The following is a 12240-nucleotide window of genomic DNA, read 5'->3' on the forward strand; positions in this document are numbered from 1 at the left end:
GACATAGTGGACATATAGCACTATTATCAGGGCACACTATAAAGACTGCGTGGTCTGACAGTTATGCCTTGCTTTAGGTAACAGATTTTTGACTGAGACACCTCTTACAAAGACAGAGAGGTCTTAAGCACTCCATTTTTTACTGGTGTCCATTGCAATAGAAGAAGCAAGCAATGCCCCCAAATTTGCAATTGTTATTGTATATTTTAACCCTTTACATAAACAGATAATGCTTGTAAAATAATGGAATGCAGGTAATTACACTATTCACACTGTCGTTATTATAATTAATTCTTAGTACCCTAATGATGGTGTATTCCAGGAATTAGAAGTTTCAAATTAGATAATGAACACCACTTTTCAATCCTTTGAATATAACTCCATGACCTCATTTTAAAATAACCTCATTTTAAAATCCTTCATGAATGTGCAAATTGATGCTTTTTGTAAATGTGCAATGTGGAAAATCTCCCATTCTGTAAAAGACCCTGAGCTTAAGCAGCCACACAGCTGAGTGTTGCCTAGGTGGCTCAGTTTGTTAAGTATCTGACTTTAGCTCAGGTCATGATTTCAAGATGCTCGAATTGAGCTCTGCACTGGAATTTCAATGGGGAGCCGGCTTGTCCCTCTGCTCTTACCGCCCCCTCCCAATAAATAAATAATATTTTTTTAAAAAGGGAAGCTATATAGCTGAAGACATAGATGTCCCTGGGGTACATTCTGTAGATCCTCACTGCTCTTAATGCAAATGGCATATTTTGACATTTTTCTTCTACCATTTGTGCGATGCAAATCTGTCTCACTTTGACTCAGGCAGTCCCTTATATTAGTGAGAAACAGAGAAAGTTAGTTTGAGAAGCAGATGCAACTCACTGAAAACTGGAGCATAGGCCAAGAACAATTTCGGTGCATTGAGGTGTTTCCCGTTTATACAAGAATTCTCAAATTTTGTGAATTGGAAGGGGCCTCTGACATCATCTAGGGCCATCCACGAACATGAGAAGAGGAACCAAGGCCCAGAGAATGGGTTCATCAAGTTTCCAAATATGAGAGGCCCAGACTTGTTATTTTCTGGTGCTCCATCCTCTTCCGTAAGTCCCCGTAAAGAAATTGAATTGTATTTACTTCAAGTATTCCTGTCCTTTGTGCACCAGAAATCTGTTTCTTTTGTTTGTTTGTTTGTTTGGGATTACAGTTGATACCGAATGTTGCTTTAGTTTCAGGTGTACAGCATAAAGATTCTACCAATCTCTGTTTTGCTGTGCTCACCACAAGTGTAGCTACCACCTGTCCCTTTGCACTGCTACTATAATACCAATAGACTACATTCACTATACTATGCCTTTTATTCCTGCGACTTATTCATTCCATAACCAGAAGCCTGTATCTTCCAATTCCCTCCCATTTTGCCTGACTCCACTGCATCTACCTTCCCTCTGGCAGCCATGGGCTTGTTCTCTTTATTAATGGGTCTGAAGGAATCTGGGTTTTAAGGTGAGGAGTACATTTACAGGAATTAGCCATAGTTGATGATATTTCAGCAAATTTTTTCCTTCCCCAAAAGACCTTGACATGGATACTGTCTGCAAATTAAGAAACTTAGAACATAATGGGAGGCAGAAAAATAATGAAGTATATTGAAAAGGAGGTAAGAAGGACAATAGCAGATTAAGTCAGGATTCGAGTTTTGATGTTGATCTGGTGGCAGTTATGTCCAAAAAAAAAATGTGTATAGCTGTATGGGCTTTTGCCTAATTCTGGTGCTTATTTTTAATAAGCCTGTTATTGATGCATATACAGGCTACATTCTCTGATAATGAATTAAATTTGCTCACTGTGACAAATTTGCTGTTTGGTTTTTCCCCAAAGAAGACAGGCCTTTCAGAAGTCCATTTGAACCTGGCTGTTATTTATCTTTTGTTAACATTCTTCTCATAATTTATCAACAAGTGAGGGTTGGAATGGAAGCTACCCAAGAATAATAAATATGTCATTCTTTTCCTGTGTGTTATCCATAGTTGAAATAGTGAAAGGGAAGTTGGATGTATATTTAGGTTAGAATTGGTCCCTTATGTATATAATCAAGGTTATGTGCTGTCCTTCATATCCATTCCTTCTTGCTTGGCCTTTTATACTACTCCTTTCAAGTTATCTTACACTAAACATACTGGAGGTGTTACTAGCTCAGGAGTAGGCCTTCGAATCCCCACTTCTACAGTTTGACCATGCTATTCTTGGATCAGACAACTCAATAATATTGTGTAAACAAGCCTTTGGAATATTTGTAGCTTATACAACAAGCATTTAGTTTTTGCTCATGTGTCTTTGCAAAAGGTGGGGTGTAGCTGATCTAGCGTAGGTTCAGGTATACCTAATGCAGCTCTATTTTTATCAGGCATAAAAGAAAAATGCTATCTTAATCTTTGTTAAAATGAAAATTTATATTCTGTACATGTGATGTTTGACATTACCCTTGACTTATGGAAGTTCGGCTTTGTCTGTCTCTCTTTATATTGTGGTGCACTTCTCTGGTGGATTTTTAAATACTAGAATGTAAAATAAGACATATTTTGAAGATTTGAATAAAGTAACGAAGTTTGCATTATACCTCAGAACAAAACTGGTCACTATGAAAGATATGAATATATTGAAACACTGTCAAAGTGAGGTACTCCCACATAGTTATTATAAAAATGATAAATTGTAGAGCCTCTGACATATGATAAATGTTTTAACTTCCAGGATATGTTAAAATGAAAAAAGGGATTACATATGGAGGAAGATGAAAATATTTTACATATTAAACTGAGCAGTGCAAGAAACCATGTTTAAAAATGTTTTGCTACTCCTAAGGACAGAAGTATAAACACTAGTTGGAAGATAAAAGGAGATACATTTTTATTTTCTACTGTGAAACAGACTAATTTATCTATCTGGAAAATCAGAAGGGTTGCCATTTATTTCAATCAATGAAGGCTTTAAACAAAGTCAATCTGTCATCTTATAACAGCAAGGTTGAAAAACTACAAAAATATAAAACTCCAGTGGTTGGCAGACAAGGCTGTGATCACATGTCTATGAAATAAAATGGTATAAACCAGAATCACCCTTACTGAAACTGGGGAGAGTCTAATGAAAGAAATGATCTTTTTCCAAGGAACCAAGAATAGACCATCTGAGCACCTCTGATTGGGATTGACTCTGAGGACCTTTTGTGAACAAGAGTAAATGTAGAAAAAAATAAAAGAGTAAATGTAGAAAGTCATTGATAGAAATCTAAATACCATTTACTATGTCCTTCTTCTTAGTCCCTGAGAGTAATAAATCTGTAAGTTTTTATTTTCTAAGGGATGTCAGATGTTCAATAAAATGAATATCCCTTGGGGATCCCTGGGTGGCTCAGCAGTTTAGAGCCTGCCTTCAGCCCAGGGCATGATCCTGGAGTCTCAGGATTGAGTCCCACTTCGGGCTCCCTGCATGGAGCCTGCTTCTCCCTCTGCCTGCTTCTCCCTCTGCTTCTGTCTCTGCCTCTCTCTCTCTGTGTCTCTCATGAATAAATAAATAAAACCTTTAAAAAACAAAAAGAATGAATAACCCTTGCCAGTCAAGACTTTAGTTCAAAGGCATGACTAAAAGAGCGTTGTGGAGGAAAGTTACAAATGGATAATATTCATTTATTGCACTCTTTTCTAAATTTAGTTCAAATTTAGTTCCTTTGCATCAGTTAGTAGAATAGACAGGGGCATATATTTAAAGGTGCGGCTCCTTGGATTTCATTGACTCAGAGTTCTCCTGTGCTCTAAGAACATCAAGTATCATCTACTCCCAGTATTTCCAAATTGAAGTGCTCAGATGTGCCACTGTCTGTATAGCAATTACAAGATGTGCTTATTAAAATATGGATTTTGAATGTCCCTTAACTATGGCCTAATAAATTGGAAACTCATAACACAGATACTTTATCTCTTCAAAAGTTTCTCCAAATGACTCCCATGATCAAACAAACTAGAGAAGTACTGATCTAGTCATCATTAAAAACTGAGCAAGTGGAAGTCCATTGAGATTCCAAACTGGGACAATAAACATGATTTTGTGTGTTTCCAGGGCCAAAGTTTCTTAATTGTAACGTCTATTCCAGATATGGTACTACTTTTAGTCTTTCTCTTCTTTATCTATGTGAATGCATCAACAGCAGAGATAATCTTTTTATTTATTTATTTTATTTTTTATTTTATTTTTTTCAGGGATGATCTTTTTAAAGACTATGTACAGATCTTAATGTAATGTGCACACACACACATACACACTCTACCATAAACACTTACCCAGGTATAGGCAGTAACAGAATAATCAGATCTTTGCAAAAGACAGGAAGTAATAAGAAGAATAATCAGTGATGTGTTCATTTGTTATAGAAAAATAAAGCTCAGATTGCAGGAAGTGAAGAAGAGATGTGTGATAAAGGGCTCACTGTGTTCAGTAAAACTGCTTGGTTCAAACACTGGAGAAAATACAGTTTCCCAGTCAGTCCTTTCAGTATTTTATTTGCCCTGTTGTTTGAATCAAGTCACTTACTCATCACATGTGTATTTATTTTCATTCAATTTCTTCAGTTTTTCCTTTTAGTAACTGCATGTCAATTGGAGACCAGTGGCTACAGACAAGTCAAGATTAGTCAGGTAGCAGGAGCATATGAATGGGATATTAGAATTACAATGCAGATCTTTGAGGCAATTTTTCCTCCAGTTTCCTTACTATTTGGGTAAAGAAAATGAGTCCTAGAGAATGGAAAGCTTTCTCTCCAGAGCAGAGGATTAGGACAGATCTTTTGTTTTTTAAGTGTATTTTATCTCTTTTTCATATGCACATAGCTCCCCTCCTTTTGAAGCCTTGCTAGGTTTAGTTTCTACTGTGTTTTGGCTTAGATCAGAACCCTATAGCTCAGATCTCTCTTATTCTTCCTGTATCCTATTGTGCAAGTAACATATTCATATTGAGTGCTCAATATGTTTCCATCACAGTTCTAAATGATAGAAAATGGCCTTAAATACCTCCAGTAGACTCTCATTCTTTAAGGAAAAAGGCAGAGTCCAAAATGGGAAGAAGAAAACAATGGTGCTGAGCTTCTGATTTTAATAAGATTCCTCTAGCCTAGGTCTTTCAGAAAATTTACCTACATATGAAATATTAGAATATAATGATGATAAATAATACCTCAGTTGTGTAGAATGTTTTATTATCTCTTTTGTTCCTCCAAAACCCATGTGAAGTCGTTGTTACTGTCGTCTTTGAACAGAAAAGAAAATTTAAGATCATTCATCTTAAATTATTATTTTCAGCTATTTATCGTTAGCCTCTGAGAAAACCTTCCTGCCCCACAGTCTTTTTATTGTATTTTTTATTTCTGCATTTCTGAGTGTATAGATCAGAGGATTTAACATGGGGGTGATAATGGTGTAAAATACAGCTACCATCTTATCCTCTGAAAAGGTAGTATCAGGGCGCATGTACATGAAAGTACATGGGCCAAAAAAGATTATGACCACAGCAATGTGGGAGCCACAGGTGGAGAGTGCTTTGCGCCTACCTTCTGCTGAGTGTTTTCTCAGGGACACCAGGATGACAGTATAGGAAATTATCAAGATAACAAAGCTCCCTAGAGCAATGGTACCACTGTTGGCTGTCACCACAACACCAACAATATATGTATCTGTGCAGGCAAGTTTCAACACAGGGTGGACATCACAAAAGTAGTGATCGATCTCACTGGGTCCACAAAAGGGTAACTGAACTACCAGAGCCACCTGGATAATGGAGTGTAAGAACCCTCCTATCCAGGTTCCCAACAACATTTTATTGCATCTGTTCCGGTCCATGATGGTGGTATAGTGTAGGGGTTTACAGATAGCCACGTAACGATCATAGGCCATTACAGTAAGGATGAAGATCTCTGTGCAACCAAAGAAATGTACTCCAAAGAGTTGCAACATGCACCCGACATAGGAAATAGTTTTGCTCTTGGCTAATAGATCAACAATCATCTTGGGAGCTGTGACTGAAGAGTAACAAATATCCACAAAAGACAAGTAGTTGAGGAAGAAATACATGGGAAACTTGAAAAGGTTGCCCATGTAAACAGTCAGCATGATGAGGAGGTTGCCAAGAAGAATGACCGTATAGAAGAAAGAAAACACCACGAAACAAACTTCTTCAACCTCTAGGTTCTGAGAAAGACCCCAGAAAATGAACTCAGTTACATTATTCCTTTTTTCCATGGAATTAGTCTAGCACACCCAGTTCCCAAGAGACAATGAAATTATCTGAAAGAAAAACATAACAAGGAACAATGACATTTATTTCTGACTTAAAATTATTGGAGAATCATAGTAGTTGGAGCTTGAAAAATGTGTAGTTATGGCTGCTTGGCCAAAATACTTACAGAAATTGATGTGTGATCATCTTACCTGCATTTTTAGTCAATTCATTCACATCAGATGAGGAAATAAATCCCAAAGAGATAAAGCAAATCCTCTAAGTCTCATATCTAATCAAGAATCTTGCTTTTATGAAAAGTTTTACTCGTCTGTTTGTTTCTAGAAATTTGCTAGTTCTAATTCTGTATAGGAACCTAATGTGATTTTGAAACAACTCAATGTTGGGGGATATGGTAATATTTATATATCTGGAAAAGCTCATCTTATTTTTGGTACAGAAATGAAAACATACACCCATATTTTCCCTTCTGAATACTGCCATGAGAGTTCAGTAATTGAATGTGGATGACCTCCACAGATTCTCCTTAGGATACTCTAATCTTTGAGTACGTGAATTTATGGTCCCCATTTGATACCAGGCTCTTTTTATCAAGAGGTGGTGGGTACAGTCAGAAAGAGGACAAAAATTATACATGTCTCATTCTGAGACTTGGTGCTGTATTTCTAGATAAATCATTTAGCCTCACAGGACTTCTGTCATCCTATTTGTGAAATGAGAAAGTTTCAGTTCAATGCCATCTATCATATGAACAGTTATTTCTACTATGAAAGGAAATCCATTCTGTCAGCTTGGAATAGTCATGAAATCCTGATGAAGAGGCAGAGATAAAAGACAAAGCAATGAAAGGAACCACTGGACACACATCAAGACAAAGGAGAAAAAGTAAAATCTGGGGTGATTTCTCATCTTCAGACTCGGTGTTTGAGGTTTCCTCAGGAATTACTTTTAAGTAACTATTATATAAAACAAATGTCAGAGAGAAAGAAAAAAGGAAGGACTCTGCCCTTCATCTCACTAATTCCTTCAGGTGTCCTTTGAATCTTTCAAGTTTCATGCTAGTTTATATTAATTCTCCCACTCGGGATGCATTAGATATTTTGAAGAGGTCATCACTGGAAATACTTTTAATACTTTAGATTTAGAAATGGACAATATCAGATGCATCTTCAGTGCTGGGATTTTAGGTCCTCTAGTGAGGTCATTGGAGTATTGGAAAGAAGTATGTGCAATAGTTTTGATTGAAAACTAAAATTTCTCCTCAAGCTAAGCCACAAATGTAAACGATTCCTTGAGTAGTAGGTTGGGATGGCATTGCACAGTGTCTAATGTCATTAGGAATTTTGTCTAGGGGATCCCTGGGTGGCTCAGCAGTTTGGCTCCTGCCTTCAGCCCAGGGCGTGATCCTGGAGTACTGGGATCGAGTCCCACATCAGGGTCCCTGCATAGAGCCTGCTTCTCCCTCTGCCTGTGTCTCTGCCTCTCTCTCTCTCTCTGTGTCTCTCATGAATGAATAAATAAAATCTTAAAAAAAAAGAAGGAATTTTGTCTGTCTGAGGCCATATCCCCTCATGACCTGTCACGTGTATCACATATAGCTTCTGCTAAACTGTGTGCTCTCAGCTGTCCCTTTGCAGCAACAGTGTGTTTGGCTCTTCCAGCTTTTGGGAAACTACAGCACTATGTTTTCTGTATATTAGAGCTGACAGAGTCATTGTTACATGTGTGCCTTTCCTTATAGGACACAAAATAATGATAATAATAACAATGGTAAAAATCATAATAGTAATAATAATTCAGATTCGGACACAAGAATACTTCACCCTGCTTTGACATGTTCATTCTCTTTTTCCTTCTGAATTAAAAGAACAAAAAAAAAATCCCAAAACACTATTTCCACTGGGAAAGTCCTTCAATTTAAGAGGTCTCAATACTAGTAGTTTTTGATACCTGTAAATTACATTGTTTGGCTTTCAACTAGAAGAAACTGGGCATATAAACAGAAACCTCGGTTTTGTGCTTCTGTTATTCAATCTATATGGTCCTTGAGGAACTCTTATTATTCCTTGAATTAAGACTCATCTCAAAGAATTTCTTCCTCCATTTTCTGAGCATTTCAAACTTGACAATGTCAATTTGTTTTGAAATTATTTATATTTTCATGTTCACAATCCTTCTACTTATTTTATAATCATGTATAGATGCACATTATTATCTGATCATCATTTTAATAGTTTTATTTTCTGCTTACTTCTGAGACTAGTTTCTTGCAATTGTCTTTACAGGGAACAGTAAAGCAATTTTATTTAATCCCCTTTTTCTATATTCTTTTTTACTTTAATTTTAGAAGAAAATAAATCTCACCAGTATTGTCCAGGGCTTGAATTTTTATTTATTTTGCCATTTCTTCTGAGGCAGTTTGGGTGCAGCGCTCCACAACAGACTAATGCCTTAGGAATTGCTTTGTGAATAATTAGTATCAGAAATTCCTAGAACCCCCAACTCAAGGTCTGGTAAAAGTCATATTGTCCTTGCTGATTCTGTCACCCACTGAAACCTGCCATTTGTAGTATGTTTACTATGCTCCTTTCTCATCTTCTTACAAGGTCTATTATAAGAGAATGATGAAAATGTTAATGACCTTGGGGAAAGCTTTCTCCCAAAGTCTCCCTCCATATTCAGAACCACAACGGAGAACTAACAATGAGCTACAATTTCAAGATGTCTTTAACAACTTTTTAAAAATGTTAAATTTATCTTTATTTGCTAAATTTGAAAACAAATCAATTATTGATTTAGGGCAATAGCAAGAATCCAAATGAAGAATTGTTTTATGAGTGATATCTTGCTCATGGGATTAATGTGTTTAAATATGCATAAATATGCTAAATATTTAATGTAATGCATATATTAAAATATCTATTTTGGAGGTATTTTCCTATTGAAATTTATTTCCTCTGCTCTTTTGACAGTTCTATTTGATTGGAAAAGAGTTGGTTCAATAGTGCCATTGGAGTTTATTGCTTTTCTTTTTAATTGAATCTCTGCTGATATCTGGAGAAATTGCTGGGAAAGTCACTTATAGTTTATACTTGGAACAACTTTTTTTTTGTATATTTTTTATTGGAGTTTGATTGCCAACATATAGCATAACACCCAGGGCTCATTCTGTCAAGTGCCCCCTTAGTACCCATCACCCAGTCACCCCATCTCCCTGCCCACCTCCCTTTCCACCACCCCTTGTGGGTTTCCAAGAATTAGGTGTCTGTCTCTCATTTTCTGTCTCCCTCTCTGACTTAACCACTCATTTTCTCTCCTCTCCCCTATAATCCCTTTCACTATTTTTTATATTCCCCAAATGAATGAGACCATATAATGTTTGTCCTTCTCCGATTGACTTACTTCACTCAGCATAATACCCTCTAGTTCTATCCATGTTGAAGCAAATGGTGGGTATTTGTCATTTCTAATGGCTGAGAAACATTCCATTGTATATATAGACCACATCCTTATCCATTCATCTTTTGATGGACACCGAGGCTCCTTCCACAGTTTGGCTATTGTGGACCTTGCTGCTATAAACATTGGGGTGGAGGTGTCCTGCCATTTCACTGCATCTTTATCTTTGGGGTAAATTCCCAGCAGTGCAATTGCTGGGTCGTAGGGTAGTTCTATTTTTGACTGTTTGAGGAATCTCCACACAGTTTTCCAGAGTGGCTGTACCAGTATTCCCACAACAGTGCAAGAGGGTTCCCCTTTCTCCACACGCTCTCCAACATTTGTTGTTTCCTGTCTTAATTTTCCCCATTCTCACTGGTGTGAGGTGGTATCTCATTGTGGTTTTGATTTGTATTTCCCTCTTTTGCCATCACTCCCTGATGGCAAGTGATGCAGAGCATTTTCTCATGTGCTTGTTGGCCATGTCTATGTCTTCTTTAGTGAAATTTCTGTTCAAGTCTTTTGCCCATTTCATGATTGGGTTGTTTGTTTCTTTGCTGTAGAGTAATAAGTTCTTTATAGATCTTGGATACTAGGCCTTTATCTGATAGGTCATTTGCAAATATCTTCTCCCATTCTGTAGGTTGTCTTTTAGCTTTCTTGTCTGTTTGTTTTGCTGTGCAGAAGCTTGTTATCTTGAAGAGTCCAAATAATTCACTTTTGCTTTTGTTTCCCTTGCCTTTAGAGGTGTATCTTGCAAGAAGTTGCTGTGGCCAAGTTCAAAAAGGGTGTTGCCTGTGTTCTCCTCTAGGATTTTGATGGATTCTTGTCTCACATTTAGATCTTTCATCCATTTTGAGTTTATCTTTGTGTATGGCGTAAGAGAATGGTGTAGTTTCATTCTTCTGCATGTGGCTGTCCAATTTTCCCAGCACAATTTATTGAAGAGATTGTCCTTTTTCCAGTGGATGGTCTTTCCTGTTTTGTCGAATATTAGTTGACCATAGACTTGAGGGTCCATTTCTGGGTTCTCTATTCTGTTCCATTGATCTATGTGTCTGTTTTTGTGCCAGTACCACACTGTCTTGAAGATCACAGCTTTGTAGTACAACCTTGAAATCAGGCATTGTGGTGTTCCCGGCTCTGGTTTTCTTTTTCAATATACCCTTGGCTATTAGGGGTCTCTTCTGATTCCACACAAATCTTAAGATGATTTGTTCCAACTCTCTGAAGAAAGTCCATGGTTTTTTGATAGGGATTGCATTGAATGTGTAAATTGCCCTGGGTAGCATAGACATTTTCATAGTATTAATTCTTCCAATCCATAAGTTGGAATATTTTTCCATCTCTTTGTGTCTTCCTCAATTTCTTTCAAAAGTGTTCTGTAGTTTTTAGGGTATAGATCCTTTACCTCTTTGGTTAGGTTTATTCCTAGGTATCTTATGCTTTTGGGTGCAATTATAAATGGGATTGACTCCTTAATTTCTCTTTCTTCAGTTTCATTGTTAGTGTATAGAAATGCCACTGATTTCTGGGCATTGATTTTGTATCCTGCCACACTGACAAATTTCTGTATGAGTTCTAACAATCTTGGTGAGGAGTCTTTTGGGCTTTCTTTTTTTTAAGATTATTTATTTATTTATTCATGACAGATACAGAGAGAGAGAGAGAGAAGCAGAGACACAAGCAGAGGGAGAAGCAGACTCCATGCAGGGGGCCCAATATGGGACTCGATCCTGGGACTCTAGGATCACGGCCTGGGCCGAAGGCAGGTGCTAAACCACTGAGCCACCCAGGTATCCCCTCTTTTGGGTTTTCTATGTACAGTATCATATCACCTGCAAAGAGGGAGAGTTTCACTTCTTCTCTGCCGATTTGATTGCCTTTTATTTCTTTTTGTTGCCTCATTGCTGAGGCTAGGACTTCTAGTACTATGTTGAATAGTAGTGGTGAGAGTGGACATCCCTGTCGTGTTCCTGATCTAAGGAAGATCCTCCCAGTGTTTCCCCATTGAGGATAATATTTGCTGTGAACTTTTCGTAGATGGCTTTTAAGATGCTGAGGTGTGTTCCCTCTATCTCTACACTCTGAAGAGTTTTGATCAGGAATGGATGCTGTATTTTGTCAAATACTTTTTCTGCATCTATTGAGACGATCAAATGGTTCTTGTTTTTCTCTTGTTGATATGATCTATCACGTTGATTGCTTTATGAGTGTTGAACCAGGCTTGCATCCCGGGGATAAATCCCACTTGTTCATGATGAATAATCTTCTTAATATATTGTTGGATCCTATTGGCTAGTATCTTGTCGAGAATTTTTGCATCTGTGTTCATCAGGGATATTGGGCTATAATTCTCCTTTTTGTTGGAGTCTTCATCTGGGGAATTAAGGTGGTGCTGGCCTCATAGAATGAGTTCGGAAGTATTCCATCCCTAGTAGAATAGGTATTGTTTCTTCCTTAAACTTTTGATAAAATTCCTTGGGAAGCCATCTGGCCCTGGACTTTTGTGTCTTGGAGGTTTTTGAT

General features: G+C 37.3%; 1 protein-coding gene across 1 annotated transcript; it reads right to left on the reverse strand.

Moving 5' to 3' along the window:
* Positions 1 to 5339: 5339 nt before the first annotated feature.
* On the reverse strand, positions 5340 to 6275 carry LOC140613364 (olfactory receptor 4S2). Its single transcript, XM_072791895.1, has one exon. The coding sequence runs from the start codon at positions 6273 to 6275 to the stop codon at positions 5340 to 5342; it is 936 nt and encodes a 311-aa protein (XP_072647996.1).
* Positions 6276 to 12240: the final 5965 nt, after the last annotated feature.

Source organism: Canis lupus, chromosome 21 (assembly GCF_048164855.1).
Source record: "Canis lupus baileyi chromosome 21, mCanLup2.hap1, whole genome shotgun sequence".
NCBI classification, from domain to species: Eukaryota; Metazoa; Chordata; class Mammalia; order Carnivora; family Canidae; genus Canis; species Canis lupus.